General features: G+C 35.6%; 1 protein-coding gene across 1 annotated transcript; it reads left to right on the forward strand.

Annotated features, from left to right (window-relative positions):
• The first annotated feature begins 619 nt into the window (after positions 1–619).
• On the forward strand, positions 620–26,475 carry TBC1D32 (TBC1 domain family, member 32). Its single transcript, XM_009577757.1, has 20 exons — positions 620–649; positions 1,051–1,122; positions 2,928–3,053; positions 3,977–4,055; positions 4,198–4,298; positions 4,385–4,446; positions 4,959–5,103; positions 5,843–5,902; positions 7,373–7,472; positions 7,746–7,883; positions 9,263–9,355; positions 9,608–9,750; positions 14,039–14,166; positions 15,290–15,491; positions 17,794–17,876; positions 19,570–19,708; positions 20,414–20,501; positions 22,080–22,198; positions 22,807–22,923; positions 26,383–26,475. The coding sequence occupies exons 1-20, from the start codon at positions 620–622 to the stop codon at positions 26,473–26,475; spliced, it is 2,118 nt and encodes a 705-aa protein (XP_009576052.1).
• The last annotated feature ends 222 nt before the right edge of the window (positions 26,476–26,697 follow it).

The raw sequence follows: 26,697 nt of genomic DNA on the forward strand, positions 1-26,697 counted from the left end.
CGTGGGGCTGACTGACTCGCCTTGAGCAACCCCTGGATGGGCCTTCATCTGCCTCCTTGTTTGTCTGGCCCTCAAGCTCCAAAGCCCCGTATCTGTTCTGTAAGGGCGACTGGGAAGGTTGAGGTGAGGGAGGCCGGGTGGGGATTCGCCTGGTGCCCCGAGCAGGGACCTGTGTCCATTCCGCCCCGTCTCCTGGGTCCCCTCCTTCTGCCTGGTGGCAAGAGGGCAGGGGATCCTCCGCTTCTTGTGGAGCCTCCATGTGCCGTCCTTGCCTCAGGGACAGCAGGGTGCGGCTCCACCAATCTATCTCCCTCTCACACTCCCTGATACTCCTTAACCTCTCCACCTCCTCCTTCAGCTCTGCCACATCTGCTGAGCAGATCATCCACCTGGTCACAGCGCACACAGGCGTTGTCCCTGCTGCCCTCCTGTACAAGCGACAGGCTCAGGCACTCCCTGCAACCAGAGACCTGGACAGAAGCAGCCCTAGAAAAAGATTCATCCTTCCTATCTTTGATATATCTTAAAACGAATTAATTACCTTTCTTTCACTCTGAAGTACTAAGCTTATACTAGCTGTCTAACCTTTAGACAGCATATGCTAGATGAAATGAATACGATGCCCATATGCTCTGAAGTACCTATGCAAGTACTGCATAGAAAAAGGTAAAACACTGGTGAAAGCAATACATCATCTAACTTACTGTGATTTTACTTTAGGAGCCAAGTAACATGCAGTTCATTTCCAGACTACTGCACTATGCTATATTACTGAATGAATGAATGAATGATTATAAGGGATTTTATGAAGATACAGGAAACATTTAAGTAAAGCAAAGCAAAATATGTAACGAGACTTTTGTTGCTGTAAATTTAGCTTTGGGCAAAGGCAGAAAACATTTAGAATGTTGACTTTAATGTTAAATGGTATAAATGTTGAAGTCCTAATTATTAAGAGTAAGTTAGATATCAGAAAGACTGATGATTTTAATCTTCTGCTGTTCAGTTTAATAAAATATTCTAATGATCATTTTATAATGTGTGTTACAGAGTTATACGTTCATGAGTCAAGAACAGTTGCAGCTGCTTATAGAAAGGCTTGACCCTATTCAGCCTAAGGAAGTAAGTTTCAAAGAAGAAATAAAATGTTAATACAAAGGAAAGTTTATGGCATATTGGAAAACAGACTTTATGTACGTAAGAGTTCATATATACCTAAGTGGAATCTTGTCTTTGTTCATATATCTTGGCTTCAGTGCAGCAACTGCTCTGCAGTGCAGTATTTCATTGTTCCATAACCATCTGGTTCAAAAGCTAGTGTTGCAGCAAGTATCGGGGTTTTTTTTGGTTAGGAGTTTATGTGCTATAGATGGGCATTTTTAGTTTGGAAAAAGTTGTTCTGTGAGAAATTCTGAAAAGTTCTGTGATTTAACCCCAGCTGGCAACTAAGCCCCACACAGCCTCTCACTTACTCCCCTCACCGTGGGGTGGGGGAGAGAATCGGAAGGGTAAAAGTGAGAAAACTCGTGGGTTGAGATAAAGGCAGTTTAATAAGTAAAGCAAAAGCCGTGCACGCAAGCAAAGCAGAACAAGGAATTCATTCACTGCTTCCCATCGGCAGGCAGGTGCTCAGCCATCTCCAGGAAAGCAGGGCTCCATCACACGTAATGGTTACTCGGGAAGACAAATGGCATCACTCAGAACGTCCCCCCCCTTGCTCCTTCTTCCCCCAGCTTTATATGCTGAGCATGACGTCATATGGTATGGAATATCCCTTTGGTCAGTTGGGGTCAGCTGTCCTGGCTGTGTCCCCTCCCAGCTTCTTGTGCCCCCCCAGCCTCCTCGCTGGTGGGGTGGGGTGAGAAGCAGAAAAGGCCTTGACTCTGTGTAAGCACTGCTCAGCAGTATCGAAAACATCTCTGTGTTATCAACACTGTTTCCAGCACAAATCCAAAACGTAGCCCCATACTAGCTACTATGAAGAAAATTAACTCTATCCCACCCAAAACCAGCACAGAAATAAAGTTACTGAAGCTTATTTTCCTGTATACGTGCCCCTTGCCCTTCTCGGTAACTTCTGTGTTGTCCTTTGAGTTACCCCTATCAGAAGAGAGAGATGCCTGCTGATTTGCCAACAAGCTGCTGCCAGATGGAATATACAAAGTGCAAGTTAGGTTTGCCTTCCTGTCAGTGGCAGTACTAATTTGGGTCTCTACCCACCAATCGGCACCAGATGCTGATATTTTTGAAGCTTGGAGAAACATGATTTTAAGAGTGGTGTCTCAGATTTGTCTGGGAGTGTCTGGCAGTTGAAAAAGGCATGGTAGATGCGAACTGGTATAAACATTGTCATCCAGTTTTCTTGGAAAGTCAGGTAAAAAGTCTGGTACTATTAAATATTGTTAAAATTTCCTACAGTTTGTTTCAGTAATATGAAATAAATTACTAGAGATTACAGTTGTCTATAAATAGAACAAAAAAAAAGTTATTTGAAATTATTTAGGTTATAATGCTGATGAAAATTCAGCAGTAAAACATAGTGACTCTGTTTCCACTTTCCCTTACTGACTTTTTAGAGAGCTGCTAGGCACATTTGTAGTATTTGGTGATAGTTTCCTATGTTCCCTGATAAAAAAATACTTGATTACAAGCAGAAAGTAGAACATAATCCTTGCATCCAGTATTGAAAACCTATATAAAATGTTTTTTTGGCTTCTTCAAATACATGCTTGGTTTTTTTTTTCTCAGTGATGTAGTGTTTTGTCTAAATCACCATAAAAATATAGCAGAAGATAAGTATTCTGGAATTCCTTATCTGTTCTACAGCTAGGTCCTGTCCCTTGCTTCCTCCAAATTGTATTGTAAATTACGTATTTGAGAGGTTGCTGTGAACGGATTTGTGGTGTTTATCTTTTTGACCACTTCAGGTTCGCCAAGAAGCATTGCAGACACTGTGCTTTGCCCCTCCCTCTGATATACTGAACTCTGAGTGTTGGCCAAATCTGCGTAAGCATCTAACGATGTCTCTTTCAGATCCTGATGCAACATTCAGTGTAAGCTAATGTTCTGTATTTAGTTATCAGATGTGTAGCCTTAGTAAAAAGTACTGAAGAGGAATAAGAAGTTACATATGTATTATGAGTCATCCAGCAGGGACCCAAGACATTTTATTACTTGTGTATCTATCAGATAAACTCTTTTTGAAGTAAAAGAACTGTATGATTCCAGTAGGTCTTGATTTAAAAGATTACAACAGGATTTCAATAGGGCTTTTAGAGACTGGAGTACTCATTTACATATCTTTTAATGGGAATGAAGAAGTTTCAATGTCTTTCAGCAAACAGACATAAAAAAAGTTGACAAAACTCTTCTGTAAAACATGTCATGTTAATATTTCCTATTTAGGTCAGGTATATGCTCCATGATGATGAGAAAATTATACGTAGTAATATTACACAGGCACTGATGAGGAAAAAAATGGCAGCTGCTTAAACTGCTTTTAGATTATTTATTATGCCAATTAAGCCTTTTTTTCTTTTTCTTTTTCTTTGAATTTTAAAGTGATTATCAAATAAATATGAAAGCTGTCCCAGCTGCTGTTATGCATTTCTCTTTCAGCTTAGAAGGTCTACAGTTTCTTTTGAAACAGTGCTAGTTACAAGTCTTTGGTACATTTAATAACATAAAAAAATTAATGTTAATGGAAAAGTATAGTAATATTCCCTCATCTGCTTCTTTGTATCTCAGTGAGCCTTTGCATTGGTGCTGTCAGTCAAAGTATTCGAGTAAAATTTCTTACAGACTGTAGGTTTCTGTGGTCCCAAACTGTATATTTTTGTAAAATTCGCTTCACATCTGTAGAGATATCTGAGCAATGTGTAATTTTAAGAATAATGCCACTACATATTGATTATCGTGCAATAATAATACACAGTTACATGACTATTTAATACATTGCTTGCTTTTTCTCCCTTAGGAGAAAATTCTTAGGTTCTATGCAAAAACCTTTTCTTCTTCTCCCTTTAATATGACGAGAGAAGTCTATACAAGTTTAGGTATGTGCATTTAATTACATTTAAGACTTCATGAGTCATATACTTCCTGAAAATCAATTAACTTTTATAATGAAGCTGTATAATACAGTCTGTTTTGCCACTATTGTCATGGAGGTGAGGTGATTTTTTCCTTCTGTTTTAGCAAGACACTTGGAGTTGTACTTTCTTTCTGGAGAATATTCTCTTCGTATTTCAGCTGGTCTGGATGTATCTAACGCAGACATAAGTCGTTTACTTAAAAAGGTATAAATGAACTTTCCATACCTTTTTTGTCATTACTGAAACATCATGCATTATTTATTTTTTAATTTTAATAATTATGTTTTCAGGTCCGACTTTTAAATGAGTACCAAAAGGAAGCTCCCTCTTCCTGGATTCGTCATCCAGAAAAGTATGTCACCTTCAAAAACCTGTCACTGTTTCTTAATTTAATGATTTTTGACATATAATTAGATGCATATAATTTTAGCAAAAGGTTGATAACAGGATGCACAGATGACTGGTCAGTGATAAGGAGGGAATATAAATAGAGGGTGGGAAAAGTGGAATAGGGAAGTTGCATAGGAGTAGTCATGGGTCATATAAAGCTGCTTACTTAGCTTTTGAAGTGTTCTAATGCTTATTAACAAAAATAATTTGGATGTTTTACAAAGTAACAAGTGTAATAAAATATAATGTAATCATGTAGGAGAATACTCATGTATGTTGTTACTAGTTTTATTCATGGTAATACAAAGAATTAATATCCTTACAAGATCAAGCTAAAGATAAAGATAATGTTGTTGATACTTATGATTTGTCTGAACAATGAGGTTTTACCAAAAATTTGTTGTTAAATATTACTGGTGGAAAGATTTAAATGATTTTTGTTTTCTGTTCTTTTTTTCCTATTTGTATTGTAAGGTACATGGAAGAAGTAGTGGAGAGTACCTTGTCACTTTTGTCAGTAAAACACGAGCCTAATCATCCTGCCTCTGCAGATTTTTTGAGTCCAGTTTACTTCTTGGCTCTGCTAGATATCAAAGCAGTATGGTTTAAAAAGTGGACGGTAAGGAAAAAAAAAAACCCAACCCAACAATGTGTAACTTGTTCATGTCTGACATGTATTTTGAAAAGTTTGGTTTATGGCTATTATTATCACAGACGTATTGTGACCTGATAACAATCTATAACGAGTACTGTAATTAAGGAAGTCTGGGGTTTTTTTAGGCATTTATGTCCTTTGCCCTTTAATGCTACTTTCTCCCTCCATTTCTATTCAGTTGCTAGTTTTCACAAAATTTCTGAGAACTTACTGTGCTTTGGGACTTCAGTCCCTTTGTCATAATTGACTGACAGCCATCAAAAGATGCAAATATTTTTCTGGAAGAAGTGATGAGCATGAAAGTACGGTTATATATATGTATGCTGCACACAACTTGCTAACCTCCAGTGGACATTAGAGCTTTTTTGCAGCTTATCATGTATAAACTTATAATTTAGGATTTACATGGCAACGTCAAAACACATAGTCTAACATTTCAGTGTAGTTATTGTTTTTCTGTTTATTGCATGTTCTGCTACACATTTTTCTAATGACATGATTTTTTTTGTCATCTTAAATGTACTGCAAACAAAAGGCTCAGTTGAGTATAATACTGGTTTGTACAAGCTGGAGGTCAATACATTGACTATGTACTGTACACAGTATCCCTAATAGAATGGAATCAGAGATAATTTCTACTTTTTAATTAAAAAATAACACTTTTATGTTTGAAGTTGACATTAGGTCTTCTTTGTCATTTTAGCATGCATATTACAGCAGAGCAGTGGTACTTAGGCTTTTGGAAAAGAAATACAAATCTTTGGTAAGTATTTCCCAAAGCAGATTTACTTGGAACTTGTTCTTGCTTTGCACATTGTAGTTTGAGCATTTTTTTTCGTTTTTTCCCTTTTGTCAGAGCTGTTCCATGTTGTTTAGCTAGATGAGCCTTTTTGATTTTTTTTTTTTTTTTTTTTAAATTTCTCTTTGCTTAAATGAATAATTATTAAATGCAGAGAAGGGTATGTGACCAGCTCTGAGTAAGGGGAAATTTGGATGTTTTATAGCAGGTGTTTAATTAGGATTGCTATTTATTAATTCCTTATGTTGCATTCATATTCAGAATTATTTCTGATAATGTATAAAAATAGAAAATGATGCATGAAAAAAATCATAAAAACTCTATGCTGAATTTGGATTTTGGATGCAAAGAGACTAAAAAACCACCATTGTGTTCTTTAAGTTGTGATATGAAGCATTAAGGATTCAAAGTATCAGCAAAATAAATCAAACTGGGAAAACTTTAGTAATGTAGGTGTTAATCCTATCACATATTCTGTATGGGCAGATCTCTTCACTGGGATGGTAGTTTCATTGTTATCAGTAAGACCAGTATAGATGTGAGATCCATTCATACAGACAGGACTTTGGCTATGTTTTGTAAAATCTTGTAATACAAATGAAATATGATGTAAAATATATGTGACTGATAAAACCTTAAGATGGGAGACAAGGATACAGACAACTATAAAAGGCGTGTTTGTGTTGTTAATCTGCATGCATAGAACAGAGCATAGAATAAAGCAAGCTCCATGCAACAAAAAGTTTATAATAGGATGTCCATGAGCAGGGTAGTCTAATCTAATTTATAAGCATAGAGTAAACATCCGATTAAGTATTCTTTTTATTACATATGTCTGTATATTTTACTTACACTTGTGAATAAATCTTAGCAGCTCCAGACTGTAATAAATCTAAATGTACTTCTTTATTCATATGCTATGTTTGTGATTAATTTCTAAATCCATGCTGATAATTTTTATTAAACTTTTATATACATTGATTAGATGATAATACTATGATAATGATACAACACTTCTGCAAAGAACAGTAATACTGCTGACAGCACCCAACAACCAAACGTAGAGTTTAGTAAGTGTACTCAAGACAAAGTTTTTCACGTATGGAAAATGAAAATCTTCCTTAGTAATGACAATATGGCACTCACAGATTGCCATTAACTTCTCAAAATACTTGCATGTTCTCTGTACTCTTTTTCATAGATTGTCTTACAGAGCTGGTAGTGTGATAATGTAATAATAATAGCAATGTATTTTAATAGCCGTGTAAAATTTTGCCTCCTGTTGGTTAACCCATCCAAAGTGCTGAAACATGAGGTCATTGCAGTGAAGTGGATATTTAGGTTCTTTGGTTAAAGGACAGTACTTGGATACAAGAGAGAATTACTTCGTTGTGAAATACCAGGTATTTTATTATGTTGTGCTTTTTTCCACAGATTAATGCAGCTGTCCAGCAATGTCTTGATTATTTTGAATTTTGCAAGGCAGCAGTTAATAAAAATTCCAGAGTTAATGGCTTCTCCCAGCAGCATTGTAGTGAGTATCTTTGCATGTCTTGCATTATATGCACATACATCCACATTCTCTAGGTCTTTGAGCATGCTACCTCAAGAGGAAGACATTCTATCTGTTCTTTTTCTTCCCAAAATATTGTATGTCTATCTTTTGAGAGGACACTAATAGTTAGTTACTTAAGCTGTCTGTCTGTCTTTATATACAAAATGATCCACATACATTGCAGGTAGTAGCTAGGTACTGTAGAGTAAACTAAAAGAGTCAAGTTCTGATTTTTTGGTTTTATTGTTAAAGGTGATACGCAGAACTTTTCTTACACTGGACCAGAATTGCAGTACGTCTATTTTGTTCATTCGCTGTGCCTTTTAGGAAGATTGTTGATCTATAAGCAAGGCCGAAATCTCTTTCCAGTACAGCTGAAAAATAAAAAAGGTAAGGGGAGGGCTGAGGAAAATGGAACCTGCTGAGCAACACTTTATCCATACTTGATCTATATTTCCCCTGCAATATTGTGGACATTATAGGACAATACTCTGTGAGCAATTCTGTGCCTGGAAACCTTTCTTAAAACCCGGTGTAGGTAATTTTGAGCATCAACACAGTTTTTTAATCTATGATGGATGTGGTTGAATAGATCACTTTTATCCTTACGTTTAATATATTAATTTCATAGGAGGAGAGTTGGATTAGTGTGTAAGTGATTCAGTCTTTCTAGGTATGAGTAATATCTTTTGTCAAACCAATTGATATAATTGGTTGGAAGAGGGACATGTCCAGGGACCAAAACTGTTTTTCAGGTGTGAAACAAAATCAGTATTTCAAGCTAATTGCAAATTGAAAATGATTGCTCTGAGCTTAACCTATTAATATAATTAATATAATTGAAGTAAAACAATGGTAGAGGAAAAGGTCAGTACCTGTGGAACAGAGGTGTTAACAAGGACAGAAGATACGAGATGGAAAAGCGCTTGGAAACGTGCATATGGTGATACATTGTGCAGGGTTGGCAAATGCAACTGTGTGAGAAAAATTGTAGTGTTCCATTACATTAATATCTTTATTAATTCAGTGTAGAATTCAAAACATTACTGAGACTTGTCTTTTGAAGGTATTTTGTCCCTGTGGTTTGAGGATCAGGACTTAATAGATCCAATGTACAGCAGTTGTGAGGAAGAAACATCTTCTAATCGAGTGCTTTTGTCATTTATGGATTATCTGTATAACACCATTCAAGCAGTGATCCATTGGTGATGGTTGCTTTTTTCTCTCCCCTACAAAAGTAACAATCTCACCATCTGTCTTCTTAATAGTGTCCTTCTCAGCTTCATAGATAGCAACCCTTTCCTCACAAATTGTCTGATTTATTAACATAATTACATTAAACTTGGAGCAATAGTTCCCAACTTGCATTTAGCTACATTTGTTGTTTTTGTTTCAGACCTGAGGAAGAGTTGTTTGAGAGCTTCTCTCTTTTCCAGCTGTTCCACTTAATCTAATAGCAAAGCAATGCATTTTTCTACAGCTGTGTATATTCAGCATTCTCAAACTTTGGCTGCCATTTGTTTCAATGGAAGACATGGTAAAATTGCAATTGGCTAAATTGGGAGCAAGATCAAGCCTTACAAGCTGATCATGAAATACCTTGGTAGACTCCCAGTGACATGCATGTCCTTTGCTTTATCAGTTGTACATATGTTGATTTCCTCAATAAAGCAAAGCAGTGATCACATATATTTACAAAATCCATTTTATTTGTAAAATTGAAGTTGCACTTTAATTTGCAGAGTACTTTCCTCTTTTTTTTTTAATAGATAGTATATCCATAACCGATCTATTGGTATTATTTACTCAGCTTATTTATTACTCTCCAAGTTACCCAAAGACAGCTTTCGCAGCGCATACAGGTAAATGTTTGTTTTTAATATATGCTAATACACATAATTATAATGAGACATGTGGTAACAACTTCTGCAGTTTTTAATTTGGGTCTGTTATTTGTGCAGATTGTTCTCTTCCTTTCCTCCCTTACCTTTCCTTCTTCCCTCTAACTGTGTTAAATCAGTGCTTAACAAAATTATAATGCAGAAGCATCTACGTAAGCCATATAGATATGCTTGTAAGTTAAAATATAAACAGATACATCTTGTGTTCACCAGACAGTTATTCTCCAGCAAGTCTTGTTATGGACATTCTGCAAGTTTTTTGTGATCAAACAGGATGTGCTGCTGAATGTTTATATACGGATGCAGTGATAGATGCCCTGCTTCATCCTATTCAAAGTTTACTGAGTGGCACAGAGGTTTGTAGTAATAATTTTTAAATCTATAGAATATTATCATTTTTCTGTGTTTTCTATGTAGAAGATTTATTTAGGCTCATGGTAACTTCTGTAGTATTTTCTACATTAGCTATTATAGTATGCCTTAAATAGCGTAGGCTGTCATTGTGATTGGTCTGGCAAACTTGGTTTTCTTGAACTCTTGTGAATAGTAGCAAAAATTGTGCTGTAGTAAGATCGTTTCCTTGGGAAAATCACATCGCTTTTTTTTTTTTTCCTTCCAACATTTTTGTGTGTCTTTTGGATATTTCTTGGATGCTTATTTGTTCTACCTGCTATTTAAAGGCAATTTACTTTTATTCCTTTTTAAGTTCAGCTGGCAACTTGAAGTTAAGTGTTCTCAGTAATTAGTATAAGTAAAATATGTAATTCTTCATGGAAAATTATTATTTTCTGAATTGGTAAAAGGAAGAGCTTGTGGGTTTTTTTGGTTTGGTTTAGTTTTTTTAAACATTTCTATAAGAATTGTAAAAATCTTGGGAAACATTATCTGCCTCTAGGTACTTGAAAATCTAGTTATAGTTTCAGCCTGTCCTATTGTTTTTATTTTGACTGAGAGGATTTAATTGATCTAGGTGACTGTAAGTCTCAAGACACAGAGGCTGAGGGTCTGAAATGCCCATGGAGGAGCCTGAGCTGTCTTACATAAAAAGACTTTGAAAGAAATTAATGGCTGAGAAGTTTTGAATTTACTTCCTGAGACTCATGCTTGCAAAGGCAGTCTGGGTTCCTAACTTAAGTACCTCATCTAGGTTCTTAAAGTTGAATTTTGTCAGTATCCTTCTGATTATTTTTTCAGTGCATTTTGTTTATTTTTCAGAAGAGACTTTTCATATTAATTCCTAAAAATATTTTTACCTATACAAAAATACTCTAATGCTCTTTCAAAAGTATAAACAATCAGTTTCCAAGTGAATATTTTAAAGTATGTATTTTTGTAACGCTTAAAACCATAGTCTTGCAAAAACTGGATTATGTCAATAATTTAGCTCTTTTGTGGCTATCTGTACTGACTACAGTAGCATTACTTAAACATTTTATTTTAAGGCACTCTATGGATGCTTTTGCAAGATTAACACTTTAAGTTGTCTTGTTTTTAATGTACATTGCAAAAATTTAGTGCAAATTTTTTCAGGTACAAAAAAATGACTGAGCCTGCATATGCCTTGAACACTGATAGACAAATTTAAAAACAGTACTAAGGCAATACTTCATTGATTTACTGTGATGGAGGCCTGTGTAATCCCCCAGGCAATCTCTGTGGTCACTTGGTATTCTAAAGCATATACAACTGTCTCTCTTCTTTATTATATATTTGTAGTTAAAAAAGAAATTATCTCAAGGCTTAGGAGTTCTTCCCTTTCTTTTTTTTTGTTTCTGCCATGCTCAGCTGTCTCTCGTAGGTAGCTGAACTCTTAACAAATTGTAAGCCCTCCTGACTTAGTAACTGGTCTGTTTAAAAAAAAATGGGTCATGTTCAGGAATATTTAATGCACAGTAGCTGTAGTAGGTTGGTTATGTGTTGCGAATCTGGAATATGTCATATTTGTTCTAACAAAGGTGCAAATTGTTCTGTATTGCATCTGGCAAATCAATAGCTAGAAAAGGTAGACTATGTCAGAGTGACCCTCTTCCTCTTTTACAAGGATTTGAACTGTTTTTGCCAGCCAAACCATTGGCTCTTCTTAGACACCCAGGAATCCTAATGCTGGACTCTAAATACTGGACCATGCCTATCTCAAAAGGAAGGCTATGGCCACGCACACATCTCTTTCTTCAGCTGGGGTTGCGGGATGGGTAGCACTGGAGCTGCTCCTTGGTTGTACAGTGGGCCTAATGAGCAAACAATGCAGTTACTTTACGTTTGAGCTCTGAATTCACTCAGATAAGCACAAGCCTACACAATACTACTCTGCCTTTTAAGCAGAGTAGTATTGTGAATTTGTAGTAGAGAGGGGAGTAAAAACTCGGTGGCTATAAGCAGGAGTTGTCAGAAGAATCAGTTTGTGGGCAGCAGTATTGACCTTTTGGGCTCTGTATCCTCTGAGTTGCTGCTGAAGTATAGCTGGTGCAGAACATTGCAGTTGCATTTTAAATAAACAAAGTACCATGTTTTTGGGATTTTTTTGGTGTTGCACAGAGAAAGCAAAATAATAACACTCTTAAAGAAACAGCGACAACACAGTATGTTCCTTTCTTAGAATCCTGAACAATGATACTCACTAACCCAGATAAAAGGTCAGAGAGATTTTAATCCTCTATATCACTGAAAATTTTAACTAAGAAAACAAAGTCGAAATGGTATTTTTCTCTTGGGTTACTTTGACCACCGGCATTAATAGTAAATTCCCTAGATTTTGAAGTAGGAAGACTATTTATTTTTCCTCTGTGCACTATATAAAATATAGAACTACCTGTAAGAGAAGAAGCAGGAGCTGGCTGCATAGCATTTTAAAAATAATTTCTCTTCTGAGTCCAAGCTGTCCTTTATGAATAACAGAAGAGAGGAAAAGACTTAAGCAGTGGACTTCAACTTCAGGAGAGTGGTGCTTTATTCCCCATTCTGACATACTAGATATTTAACAACTATTACTGGGAACAGTAATCCCCCCTAGCTCATCTCACTGTTGACTCCACTCTATTGTCGTGGTTGTGGGTAGGGGGAAGCTACCAAAGAGGATTTCTCACTTTGAAAACTGTCCTTCTTCTCTGTAAGTACATTTGTGTATAATTCCTAGGAATTTGGAGTGTTTCTCAGTCCTGAGTGAGAAGGTACATTCTGATCTGATTGTCTCATGACCAAATTATTAAGGCATGTGGACAGGAACAGAGTTTTGGTGAGCACCTTTAGGACACTGCGTAAGTCCTGCAGAATTACAGCTGCTGTCTACTGTCGGACCCTCGGCACATCTCCCCTCCCCTGGGCTTGCAGCCTGGGCTCAGGGCCAGCATAGGTAATAGTGTGGATGTCCAGCCTTGAAGAGAGCTGTTTGAGAAAGCTCTGCTAGGAAGCCTCAGCAGAGATCCCCCCCAGCGATGACTCTGCTAATAAGCCTCAGTGTAGACTCACTCCACCTTCGACTCAGGAGTGTTTTTTAAGCTGAGATTCTTGTCCTTATTCCCTGCCTGTACTTGTAGCAGCATGGAAGCCTAGTGTCCCATTGATCAGTCACAGACATGACTTCTTCGCTTGCTTTGTCTCTGACCTACTTTGTCACTATAGATCCAGTTGCATGGTGGTCACTGGGCTGTGTCTGACCCTGGTTACTGCATCTGGAGCTGTCCCTGACTCACTGACTCGGCTTCCCGGCTTAACCCTGGACCTCCCTCATCACTATGGAGGGGATCTGGACTGTTGGGTGAACATAGTTACTATCACTGCTCATCTTACTTGGGTATGGTGGGACTGCCCACCCATCTGATGGCAAGCCACTGCCTCTGCCTGCCTTGTTATCACACTCAGTTCCTGGCTTCTCATCCCTTGCAGAGTATCCTGCCCTTGCTGTTCCTTGACAGGTTCTTCATGGAGCACCCATGTTCTGCTTGTCTACTGTTGGAATATTGCCTTCACTTATTAATGAGCAATGGCCAATTTAGCATTAGTTCGGGTAGTACATTCATTAGTGATGGTACCAGACCGAACAGTTTAAATCCCAGTGTTAAATATTCAACTCTGCTTCATTACAGCCTAGTTGTGCCTATACAGTGCTCTGAAGTGAATAAGGCATTGGCAGATGACTCTTGCTTTGCTCCAGTGGGGAATCCTCATGATTCCAAAGGGCCTATCGCAGCCTAAAAGTGAGGTAGACACAGAAGATCATCTTAGGAACTAGAATTCCATTTCTAGCCAAAGAGTTGCCAATGCATATGCAGCAATGAAGGAGTTAGTGTGTTTCTTAGTTTCCTACCTTGATTCAGGTATTGGTCTTATACCCCTAGATGGCATGTCAAGAGCCTTTCCACATTCATGGTGGGAAAAGAGAAAAAGGAGTTTAGAAATGTGTTTTCTCTATATCTGTGCAGTCAGTGAACTTCTGCCATAATCATTAAAAGTGACAATATTGCCATTTGTGATGAAGATTTCTATGTGATGGCATTTGAACATAGGCCATTTACTTATTTTGTTTAAGCCATTAAGCAATCATCAGAAAGGTGACCTTCAGGTTCTGCATACATAAGCCAGACTTGAATAAACAGCTTTCACAAAAACATTGAATCGAAAACTTTTTTTTTTCTTTTTTCCAAATAGGTGTGTATAAATTGTCTTGAAACCACTTTAATTGATGTAGCTGATATTTTGGCAAGGATTGCTGCTGTAGAAGATGGTCTTTCTCTTCTTCTTTATGGAGAAAATGAAAAAACTGTCAAAGACGATAGGTAAGAGTGCATTAATGAATAGCATTAGTGAGTACTTTAATGAATTACATTAGTCTTATGAGACTCATTTTCTCTTTTTTCATTTATCTATAACGTGATATGTTTTGTTTTATGTTTGGAGTAAAATACCTGATTATCAAGTAAAGTAGCAAGTGTTTTAGAGAATGTATTAGGGAGACATTTATGTGTATAACCAGGTGAAATGACAATTTAAAGAAATACTTTTATTAAGGGAGATTTCCATGGTTTACTTGTTTTTGTTATTCATGTGAGAGCTTTCCTTTCTCTGAATGTAGTTCCATTATATTTATAGTGGCCTCTCTTCTCTGTTTTTTGTTTGTTTGTTTTTAGAATAAATATTAAAAATCAACCTAATTTATTGAAAGAATAGATTTAATGTAGCATTCGCTTTTCAATACATCTAGTAGAGACAGATCTTGTATCAGAAGCTGACATTCGTAACGCTGTACCGAACTTAGGATCTGTGTGATCCTGTGGGTAGTATATTGTTAGCTGATGCTAAAACTTGAAACAGGGCAGTAAAGTTGAGACTAGCCTTTAAAAATATCTAAGCTGCAGGTCATGGAAATGTATGGAATGTATGTCTTCTAAGTGGAGGAATCTCAGAAGTTGCATATGTTTTTAAGGGGGGTTGGAAGTAAAAGATAGTATTTTAGTATTCTAGGCATTGCAAGCCTAGAAGACTTCAGAAGTCAATCTCAGGTAGGAAAAAGGAAGAACAAGGACAAATTTTGCCTTGTAGTGATATCCTTAACACTGATTAAGCAGAAGCTAAAATGATTGTCTCGTTACTCTTCCCAACTGGACTCCTATACAACACACAGTCTGTGTAGTTCATGTCTATGTGGGCTGGATGGAAGAAATGGGTGCATTTTTGCTTTATGTAGACCTATAGCCAAAGTAAAATCACTTGCTGTACATTTCTTTTCTTCTGACTGGTGTTACAAGTTGTAATATAGTTGGCCCCTCCATAGTGGGTCATAGTTTCTTTTCATAGTTTCTTTTCCCCTAGAAGAATTTAAATAAGTTTAGTCAGAGGATTTGTTTCAAGGCTTATTGATGACTACAAAACAACATTTTAAAAGTGTTATTTTATTTCTAGTCCTACAGCTGTTCATGTAATTGTTCAGTTTACAAAGAAACTTCTTCATGACGACATTTCTCTTTTATCCGGATCCGAGATTTTGCCAGTTGTTAAAGGAGCTTTCATTTTTGTATGTCGTCAGATGTACAGAACTTGCGAAGGCTTGCAGATGCTAATTCCTTACGGCTTGCATGAATCTATCGGAGAGGCCTGGAAAAAGGTAAATCTTGTTTTGGATTGGGAAGATCGGAAAAAATCTTACTGTCAGAGGTTCAGCTTATGTAATAGTTGTTCTTTGCTTTAGGTTGCTTATATTTAAGTAGTGAGATAATGCTTGGAATTGTTCTAAAAATGAAGTTCTACTTTTCAAATTTTCCTTCTGTATGTGAACCTAGCAGAAACTTAGTTTGAGACTTCTGCACCTTAAGATTAAACCAGGAACTCTCAAAATGCATCGATAGACCTATCATTCATAGATCAACTCCTTTCTAAACATTGTCCTTGATGCTGGAGGTCACCTGATGTCATGATAGCCAGTGTCCACCACAGATCTGGCCTTCACTCTTGGTTTGGGATATTTTGAAAGGAAAAACTCCTGAGATGTGGTCTTAGTAATTTTTAGGTTAAACTAGTTAGTTTTGGTGGGAGATACGGAGAAAAAAAGGAGATTCCAAATATTTGACTTAGACAGTTAGATGCCATTGAAATATTCTCAAGAGAACATAATGAGAAGTGCCAGGCAGGAGTTTTTGTCTTACCTGTGTGCTTGGATATCTTACGAAGTGTAGAGTCTGTACTTCAACTTCAGTTTCATTGCTAGTCTAATGCTTTTTCTGCATGAAAGAACTTGGGTCCAACAGTTCTGCATATTCTGCTTTCTGTTATAAAGTTGAACAAGGTATATGGATCTTTGCTTTATTCACTAAACTTTTGTATTTTCATTGTTCTGATAGCCATATGCAGTGTGAAAATTCTTATCTATTACTATAAAAATTTAGTTAAGATGGAAAAATGACAGCAGATGCTGCAAGACCAGTTTTCAGAAAGTTCACAGTGAAGTAAAATTCAAACAAATGTTTGAATCATTAAAATAACATCGGCAGCATTTAAGTAAGGGTAGCATACAAAGCTTCAACTTTGGCTTCCAGCTAAACTGAAAGCATATTTAAACTATAGGTATTAGGACTCCTAGTGGAAAACCAAAATTTAGCTGTGTTGTTTCACATGGAATCATCTCTTTTTTCCCCCAGTGATTGTAAAATATTTTCTTAGAGAAGGATCAGACCAAGCTGGAAGAAAAAATTGGCTAAAAAACTAAAGATTCTTTTTGGAGGTGAGGAAGCGGGAGAGAGATTGAATGCAAGGGAAAAAAAAAAGCTATTCTTCTGTCAAATGCCGTATGCTTTTATTATGATTAGAAATTTTAAAAATACAGTCACAATGTAAACTGAGGCAGAAAATATCAGAAAGATAGAACATGAATAGAAGAGGGACTTAAATCACCAGCTTGTGTGGATTTCTCACTGCTTTTATATATGTATATTATCATGAAAGCATACATTTTGATTGAAAATAAAATATATTATTACTTACAGTCATAATTATATCACAGTAAACTCTATTTCTCATCAAAGAATGTTGGTTTTGAAACTTATGTTCTTCCTTGCATTGAGAACTTTAGGATTTTATTGAATTAAGGAGTTTAGTTCACTAGAATCATGCTGTAACTTACATGACTCAACAATCTGTCTGTCTTTTTGTGCTTTCCTGTTGTGTAACTAGTCAGTCTTATTTGAACTAACCTGTTACTCTATTTAATGTTTATCACAGGCAGACTGTTACATGCTTTTGATGGGCATTTCCAGTTATTTTCTCTAAAGCACCACAGCATTTGCACATGCACAAAAGACTTCTTTGCACATTAAAAATTTTTATTATGGTATAAAACATCATTCAGATAAATTGTTTTGACACATACAAGATAAGTAGGCTGAATGTGTTGAATTTAAAAAAAATCATGAAACGTTTAACTGACAAAATGCCATTTCTTCACATCACTTTGGAGGTCGAATTGAGACTGAAGTGGAATTTACATATTCAGGACTTCAGGACTCGACAAGTTAGTACAGGAAAGTCACATTTTCAACTCTGCCATCTTGATTACTGTTTACATTATTTTCTGTCATTGTTCTATTTTAATACATCTGCAGTTTATAAAATACTCTACCGTTTATAGTGTAGCAAAAATGGTTTGCTAAAAGAGTTTTTTATTTTAAGAATTTTAATAAAAATTTTAAAAATGTACTAGCTTTAAAATGGTTTATATCCAAGGAAAAAATAAAAAATAAGCTTTTCTGGAATAAAAAATGTAGCGGAATACTGTTTTCTGTGCCAAAGGCTAGACTACAACCTGATCATTGTTACTTTTTTAATATATAACAAGAGAATGACCAAGATCTGGAGTTTAAAAATGGTATAAATAAAACAGTAAGGAGGTATTTATTTATTTTTTTATTTCACAGACAAGTTTGCTTTCAGAAAGAGTACCCACTCCTGTAAGTGGTGGAGATTCGACTTCATCAATAAGTCTAGAGTCAAAAAACATGTAAGTTGATCCCTAATTTATGCACATGCACAAGTATGAACACACACTGCTAATTTATCCACAGTTGAGGCATCTTATAACCCTGTGGTTTTTTGCCAAAAGCATAGGGGTAGGTAGAGGGAGTGAAGTCATCCTAGCATAGGTCTCAGTAGAGTTACAAAATTGTTTTTGACCTTTCAGGACTTTGTTGGCTTACGGAGTTGCGTCTAATCTATGTAAAACTGACTTAGAGTTGATTCTCTCTGACTACAAAAATTGGTTTGAGGAAAATGTGAATTAGAAAGCATAAAACAAAATAGCTGTCAGAGTTTATCTTATGGCTTTGATGTGGTGTTAATTTAAAATGCTGTTTTGCTAAATGGTGTCTACACCTTCAAAATATTATGTAGCAAGATTGGCAGCATTCTGGCTGAAAGCCTGATACATATTAAGGGAAAGGCATCCTTCCTTTTATACTAAAACTGAATGTCCCTTTATAGATGTTTGTGTGCATTAAGATGAGAAATACACAAATACTTGTGAGCCTGAAAATTCAGGGTGATGTTGGTGTTTGTGTAGAACCTAGTTAATTAAGTAGATTCTTGTTTATACTTTACCACAGATTTCATGTATAATTTGCAAAGATACCTCAACAGTTATTACTCTAGTCTGTAGTGGTGGCATGTGAATTGGTTATAGTAATTCAAATCTAGTGGTAAAAAGAAATCTAGGGATGCAGAGCGCTGACTGAGGAGGCTGTCACTAATCACTACCATTGACACAAGCTACAATTTCCTCCTAGCATCTAGATTTTTCATTTAACTATGGAACAAGACATGCTGATATATTTCTGGGTGAAATTTTTGTTTCTGAACATGACATGGCAGAGATTCTGCAGGAGAAGTGATTAAAGTTTGGGGTAATGGTTGACTGCTATGAGAAAAGCTGCATGCTGCTTGCTGGTGATAGGAGTCAAAAATGGTGAATGAGAACTAGAGATGAGAATCAAGTAAACAAATGCTTTTAGAGAATCGGAATCGCAAGAGTCTAGTGATACCTGCAGGGATGGTACCTAGTCAGAGGTGATGTAATTTCTTCACTTTTCACTTTTTAGGACATCGCATATTTTGTAGGGCAGAGGGTATCATCATACTTTATTCTTGCAATTGCTGTTCTTCCTGCCATGCCTGTAGAAAATATTTTCCATTTACTGCTGTTAGTACATGAAGCTGTTTGTGTATATATAGCACCTTATTTTCATAATTCCGTACTAATTTCTAGCAGGACTCTATCTCCTCAAACGTGAGTTTTTATTAGTTCCTCATAGTGTTTTTACATTGGTGAGAAATTCTGTGCCTGCTTTGCCAATTTGTAACTGCCACATCAATACCTTAGAAGAGTTGTCTAGAGTCAGGTAGTAAGTCATAAGTACATTTAAGGATGGCATGGGTCTTTTGGGTTCCCCATTACATCATCTTTCTGTTCTGTGTTCCTACCTAACCTTAGTTTTGCCAGGATGAATTTGAATGTTTGTGCAAAATACAGTCTAATACATATTATAACTTTCCCAAATGCTTTTTTTTAAACATACAGAGTAAACATAGAGTCCAGTGAATGAAGTGTCGTTGTTTTTCAAAGTTAGAAATTGTAGTTTTTCTTTTTTCCCATGCTTTTTTACATATCTTTTTTAATTATTATTTTGTTACTCTTGCAGTTTGTTATGGGAAGAGACTTTGTTAGATGCCTTGCTAAATTTTTCTGCCACACCCAAAGGACTATTTCTGCTTCATAGTACAGGTGCCATGAATGACTGTGTGAACTTTATGTTCAGCAGTTTATCAAAAAAACTCCAGGTAAGCGTTACAGAGTCTGTACAGTTTTTCTTTCTTTTAATGATTTTAATAAAATAAAGAAGAAAGAAAATAATAAGGAAATAAATCCAGAAACCATTTTGTCACTTAATTTTTTGCAAAAATGAATTTAAAATGTAGCTTATCATCTTTGATATTGGTGCCACACTGATTTGTTTGTTGGATGTTACTCATCTTCAGAATGTCAGGCATATATTTAGTTTTTCTGACTTTTTACTGTAAAGTTTGAAATGCTAAGCAAAATATTTTTTCTTTTTTTCTTCTAAGTGCAAATTTTTCTAGAACAAGTTGGTAGGTGGTGTTGAAATCTAGATAAACAATACTTGAAATGTAACCAAAAATCAGATAATATTTATTTCAGGAGAAAAAACATAATGTTACAGACGTCCTACTGAATGTGTGCAAAAAAATTATAATACTAACATTTTTATTCTTTGCTGATGTTGCATGTGTCAACCATAGTATTCTGCATTTAAATTTTGGTAGCATACTTGATAAAGATGTTTGGTTTGGATTCTGACCCTCGTAAGTCTGTAGAGGATAATATCTATGAACTGTTCAAGTTTAACCATACAGTGGATTAAATTCTGTAAACAAGTGTAGGAAAGATCAATATTTAAGAGATCGTTTGAGGATTTCATGCCCTCTGAATAACTAACACTGTACTTTTATATTTTCTACTAACAGACAAATGAGTATGAAGAGTTTGGTAATAGAGTGATTGTTACACAAATGGCAACAACACCAAAAGGTGCAGTAGCTCTACAGAGTTCAGGTAAATTGAAGAATTACGTTATTATGAATAGTTACATGCTGTAGTGTTGCATATTAGAAAAAGTCGGTGAGAAAGATGTTAAAAAAGATCAACTGAGTGGAATAATTACGGAGCATTAGCAAAGACTGCTTAAATGTCTGTTGATTTCTTCTTGATGGAAATTTATTTTTTCCAACTTTTAAGTCATTCACTTATCTTGATGCAGGGTTGTTTTTCTTTTTTTTCTTACATTATGCAAAATCTTTACTTCATTGGTTTGGGTTTCCAGAAATTTCCTGTATGTGCACGAAGATATTTATATCTGTTAAAAAATAAGTTGCTAACAATTTGCAAGTGCTTCTTGTTGATCTACAGATCAGAATTAATAACTGTTGATTTCTGTAATTTGTATGTACTTTTTCATGGTTACTAACTGCTCAAAGAGTGAGAAACTGCAAAGGCCTGAATGTCATTGGCGCTCTTCCACAATAGTGAGATGGAATTGTGATTGTCCGAATTGACGATTCTTCTTGTATGTCAACCCATACCACAAACTCCCTTCGGGTTTCTTCTCAGATAACTCAACGGTCGCCATGCCACCCAGTGGTCTAGGTAGTCATTATGTTAAAACTGGAATCTTATCAATAAAGTAAAGCTACCATCTTAAGTTGCTAAGGAAGTCCATGAGGTACCAAAGTTACAAATATTCTCTCTGGGTATCTAGAAGTGGCTGGTGTGTAATAAAAATTACCTGACTGGAAGACTGTCAGAAAGGCAGGCAAATTCTGCCAGTCGAGGAAACTGATTGTTAGTTGCTTATTATTTATGCCTCTGGGATCTTTCAGAAAGCAGGGAGCAGATCTACTTGAGGAGTAACCCGTCTGTCCTGTTTAAGATTGTCAGCCAAGTTGCTTCTAGTGGCCCTTGACATCAAAGACAAATGGTAGACCAAAAATAATCAGCATTAATTTTTCAAACCTGAGAGGAGGTTGTGTAATGTATGTGAAGTTTGTATTAAGCCTGTAACTTGCATTTGGAGATTTCAGAGTTAGATGGCTATCTTTCCTCTTCTATTTTAATATTTAACATTTTAAATTCAGCTATAGTGCTTCTCTTAAAAAATTGTTTTTAGTCCTTAACTTTTCATTGTGGTATGTTTTCATTTATTAATGAGTTATAGTAAATCTGTATTTTTAAAACCACAGAGCCAATATTAGCTAAGCCTTGATCTGTAGCAGATAACTTGTTAAAGAAGGTCAGCAGCTCATTTACATGGAAGATACATAAATATCATCCTACTCTAGTATAATAGTCTTTGCAAACTGTTGCTGTAGATTTTAGATTGAAAATGAGCAGGCTGCTGTAGAAAGGTGGTTTGACTAAAGGATTGAGGGCCGCTGTAGAAAGGTGATTTGACTAAAGGATTGAGAATAGCAGGGAGAGTAACCATCAGGCAGTCTGTCTTGTGAAATTTTAGTCCACAATGTAGAGAATTTTGAGAATCTGAGTTAGAATTGTCGTGTAAAATGTTTTTTAATATGAAAATTGTTTTTCTGGTGTTCTTGCCATTCTCATGATTAGAACGAAAATCTGTTTCAGGCTTTATAAAGGCACTTGTAACTGAATTATGGGGTCTTCTGGAGTGTGGAAAAGATGATTTGAGAATAACCCAACCCAAATCTACTCCAGTTGACCCTATTGACCAAAGCTGTCAGAAGGTGAGAAATTACTTAATCTTCTGTATGGGATGGAAGAAACAGTGCTGTATTTCGGATATGATGATACGTGTCTTTCTGTAAATTTTTATTTTAACTATACCTGCTTCTTGGCACGTGGGGCAAAATTAATATAATACACTAGTCAAATGATGACTGAAAGGATTCTTGTGTTGCATGGCAGGTCACAATGCCAAGGATCCATTAAATGTAAAATAATAAATAACAATCATGACAGAAGTGAAAGTCTTAAAATACTGGCCATCAGTTCATGTCTCTGATTACTGTAGTAAGATCAGGGAGAGTGACGTGTTTTAGAGTATGCTGTGTCTCTAGATTTTAGAGTTATGATAATGAAAATATTATAATTTTCAAAATGGCTTGTACAATTTGATAGATAATACATATTTCACAGACACTGCTGCCCTTTTAGATTATATAGACGCTTGCCAGGGTGTCCAGTGTTATTTTGGGCAGCTCTATGTCAAGTTCAGCCTACAAAGAAGGGTAAGAACAAACTTAAAGTAAATGGCATACAATTGTTAACGTTTACTTGGTTATACTTAACTGATTAACATTCCCTTTTGTCCCCCCTTTTTTTCTTTCTCTAGTCTTTTCTGTCTCTGATAAACTTGCTCACTTACCCTGCAGTTTTTGAGCTCCTGAGTAAACAAGATATACCAAATAAACCAATGTATTCACTCCGCGAAGTACCTACAGATATTATTGTAAGTGTATTTTTTATTTTGAAAGAAAAAGAAACATTTCTGTGAACGCATTTTTCCTGAGAAAATGTTACTGTAATAATAGAATAAGTTTTTTCTTCTTACTGAAAGATTTTGAAGTTTTCTGCATTTTGTATTATATACAGCATGAGGGCAGTATATGCACATATCACTTCATGTTAACCTAAATTTTCATTTTCAAATCCTAAGGATAATACAAAATTTGATGCCTAATTTAGAGATCATCTTTCCTGGCATGTGTTAGAATTGTGTTTTTCCATGGAAAAGAAAGTGACATACATAAACACCTCTGTATGTGCATGCAGTTACATGCTGGAAAATGCTGGAAAATATCTATACTTGTATTTTATATAATATTGCTCACTCACATAATCTGAGGATTTAAAGAAAAATTAAAAAAAAACCCAAACAAAAAACCTCAGGCTTTCTTAATAGCACAAATGATTCGCACACAGAAAAAATCACTAATTGGAAAGTTACTGATTAAGGCATATTTCAGGCCTAAGAAAAATAGTATTACCATTTCTGTATTTAGTATTATTTTGTATTAGTTCAATCAGCTGCAGTCCATTAGATTTTTTTCTCATCTACAAAGCACAGGCAAATTTAATCTGTGACACTGAGTGGCAGTTAAAATCAGGTTTTTTTCTAATGAGCTAGCACTTTGAATTGCTGTTGTGTTAAAGTGTTTAGCACAAGCTCTGGACTGCTGATAGTTTAAGTTGTTTAGACAGAGTGTATCATAGTATATGTTATGTTTGTAAGGGATTTTTGTAGTTCTTTTTTGTAATACTGTTTTGACGATTTCAGGAGGAAATGGGATGATAAATTTCGTTTTTCCAGTCCATTAAATGTTAGTGTGTCCACTGATGGATAGTTCTATTCAGTCATCAAGTTTTCTGAGGCACTGGGAGCAGGGGAGATAGGTGTATGTTGAAGGTGATACATACTTGAGAGCTTTCAGATTGGGGTAGATGTTAAGTAATGATTTTTGTGACTTTTGAAAGCCTATGTTGTTTTGGCTTCTGAGGCACTTCAGCGTTTTGATGGAATTCTCTAGGTTTCCAGAAATAGAAATGCTGATACAATTGTTCAAAGTTCCCTGAACCAGTTACAGATGTTCTGGGTGGGGTTTATCTCACTTAACTACTGTGCAACAGTGGGTTTTGTAAGCCTAAACTAGACATCCAAGATTATGTAGTTAACAGAAGGGAAATAGTTCATCTAACGTTAATTTAACATATAATGGATAAGTCTCAGTACTCAGAAAACTTCTGGGGTTAAGCAGACATTTGTTTTGTTATAGCCACATTTTTGGGCAGTGATTGAGGAAGCTAAAGATAAAAGATTTGACCAGATGTAACCATGGTTAGAAAGCAAAGTAAAAGCAATTTTGGTGCTGCTAGAAGATTTGGTTAGAAGACCTAATTGCTTTGTGTGCTTCGCTTTTCTATATTTCTGAATCATGTCACATTGCCACAGAATCTGACTTGTAATATTTATGTTGAACTATATTTGATAATGCACAGAACTTAATCATCTCTGTATGCCCTGTATTTCTTAAATACACAGGATTTAAACGTGTTTTCCTCCTTTGTATTTTTGGCTAACTAGTTGCACCATTACCATTAACTGAACAGATTATCAGTTGGGCTTTTACTGCTTTTAACTGTTGACTAATCAGGTTTTTATTTTGTGCCTTAGGAGATTTTTTCTTAATACATGCCAGATTTTTTTTTACTCTGTTTGCCATATAAAAATATTTTAGAAAATGAAGCAGATGAATCAGGGTCCTTCTGCCTGCCTCCACTCTTCCTTTGAGAGGTTCTACAGTACACATATGCAAGGGAGTCTAGCTTGGAAGGTACCCTCCAGATCTGTAGCTTTGAAAGACATGTTAAAGCAGGTGAAACTTTTTTTTTTTTTTTTGGCAGTGATTATGGAGAATCTTATATTTAGATGGTGTGTCTTAGGTATTTAAAGTAGATGACATTCTACCTGTAATATTTAAGCTATGCTCTGTAGTTGAGCAGTGCATATCTATCTGCAGATTTTTCTGACTGGACCTTGTGTTGGACCTTGTTCATTATCTTCCCTCCTATTATCCCAAATCAGAGCTTGGTCTGCTTTCTCAGTAGTCCTCTCTCTATGCCTACTCTTTCTACTCTTTTGCAGGCTCCAAGCTTTGATGTATAGATGAGAGAAGGAGGTTGTTGCTAGAGAAATATCCTTTGGCATTTAACTTTTTATATGTGCAAACATCTAAAAAGCCTTAAATCCCAAACAAATCAATTGCTTGCATTATGGATTTTATGAACAGCCTTCAGGTCCGAGTTGAATTGTTTTATCGTGAATTTTATTGTGAACATACTGTGTGGAAAAAGTGCATTCTTCACAGCCCTCTCCCGTACTGCCCAAAAAAATCTAATAGGGAAAAAATGTTTTCGCTGTGTTTTAAATAAGAGTGCATTTTATGAAGACAGTTTATTTTGACAAGTTCTAGATTTTTTTTCTACTACTGGGAGTTTTACTTGTGGTGTTTACTTTTCTCTCTGCTGAAAACCAGAGCTTTGGTTGTTTCATGAAAGTATGGATCCTTTTCTCTCATATCATGTTGAAATGACTCATTGATCTAATCAGTTGAATAATAACTCTCTCTGCTGTCTCTGAGACTATACTTAAACTTGGAGAAAATAAAAGTTTGGATTTAATCCAGATTAGATAAAGCCTATTAGGACTTTGTAGTTTGTTTCTTCTGACCATAGCACAGCAGTCTGTCTCTGAGATGATAACATCAGTGAATGTTTTTATGCATTTCTTAGTCTTTTAATGAAATTATTTCTGCAGAAGCAGTTTGAATATGCAGTGAACCAGAGGGGAAGATAATTGGGTTGGATTTGTGGAAGTAGTAGGAAGCAGCCACAGGTCGTTGTCTATTACATGAGATGCTGTAGGATGAAAAATGTAAGCCTCGACACCCAAGCCGAGCCTTGCTACACTGAGAATAAATAGCAGTGTTTTGAAGCATGTAGTACTAATCAGTGTTAGAAAGGGTATTATACTAAAGGGTTTGCTGTTCTTTTCATTAAAATAGATGTATACAAACATACAAAACATACAAAAACCAGTTTCAAACATACAAAAACCAGTTTAACATTTTTGTTGTGGTTTAATACTAAGTAAGAACTAGGATGCTTGATATGCTAGGATCTTTTTGTGTGTTTAGTGATTTTTTTTTTTAACTGGATTTTTTTTTTTCTCCCTAACCTGTATGGTTTTCTTTTTGCCATTGACTTTCATGGTGGAAGGCAGCTCTTCTTACAGAAATAATTTCAATGTGCGTTTTAGTAATAGGTTTCATTTTATAGTGAATACCCCTATGAAACTACTATTTAATATAGAATCATACATGAGTTTTTTACATTTGTCTTCCTTTGGCAGGATATCATTGACAGGCTTATAATTTTGAATTCAGAAGCTAAAATTCATTCCTTATTCAGTTATGAACAATCACATATCTTTGGTCTGAGGTAAGATGCTCATTTTTTCTTCTCTGGTCACATTAACTAAATAGGATATAACATGCTTGGATGTGTTCCTTCTGATAAGATAACATTGTTTGGTTTTTATTATGCATGAAAGTGAAATTCCCCATTTTTTTAACATAAGAAGATTAAATGAAAAATGGCCTACAAAATAGCAATTAATCTAATCTTGTTAACTGTAAATTGATATATTGTAATATGATAAGCAGTA

This window comes from Fulmarus glacialis, unplaced genomic scaffold (genome assembly GCF_000690835.1).
Source record: "Fulmarus glacialis isolate BGI_N327 unplaced genomic scaffold, ASM69083v1 scaffold2505, whole genome shotgun sequence".
NCBI lineage: Eukaryota > Metazoa > Chordata > Aves > Procellariiformes > Procellariidae > Fulmarus > Fulmarus glacialis.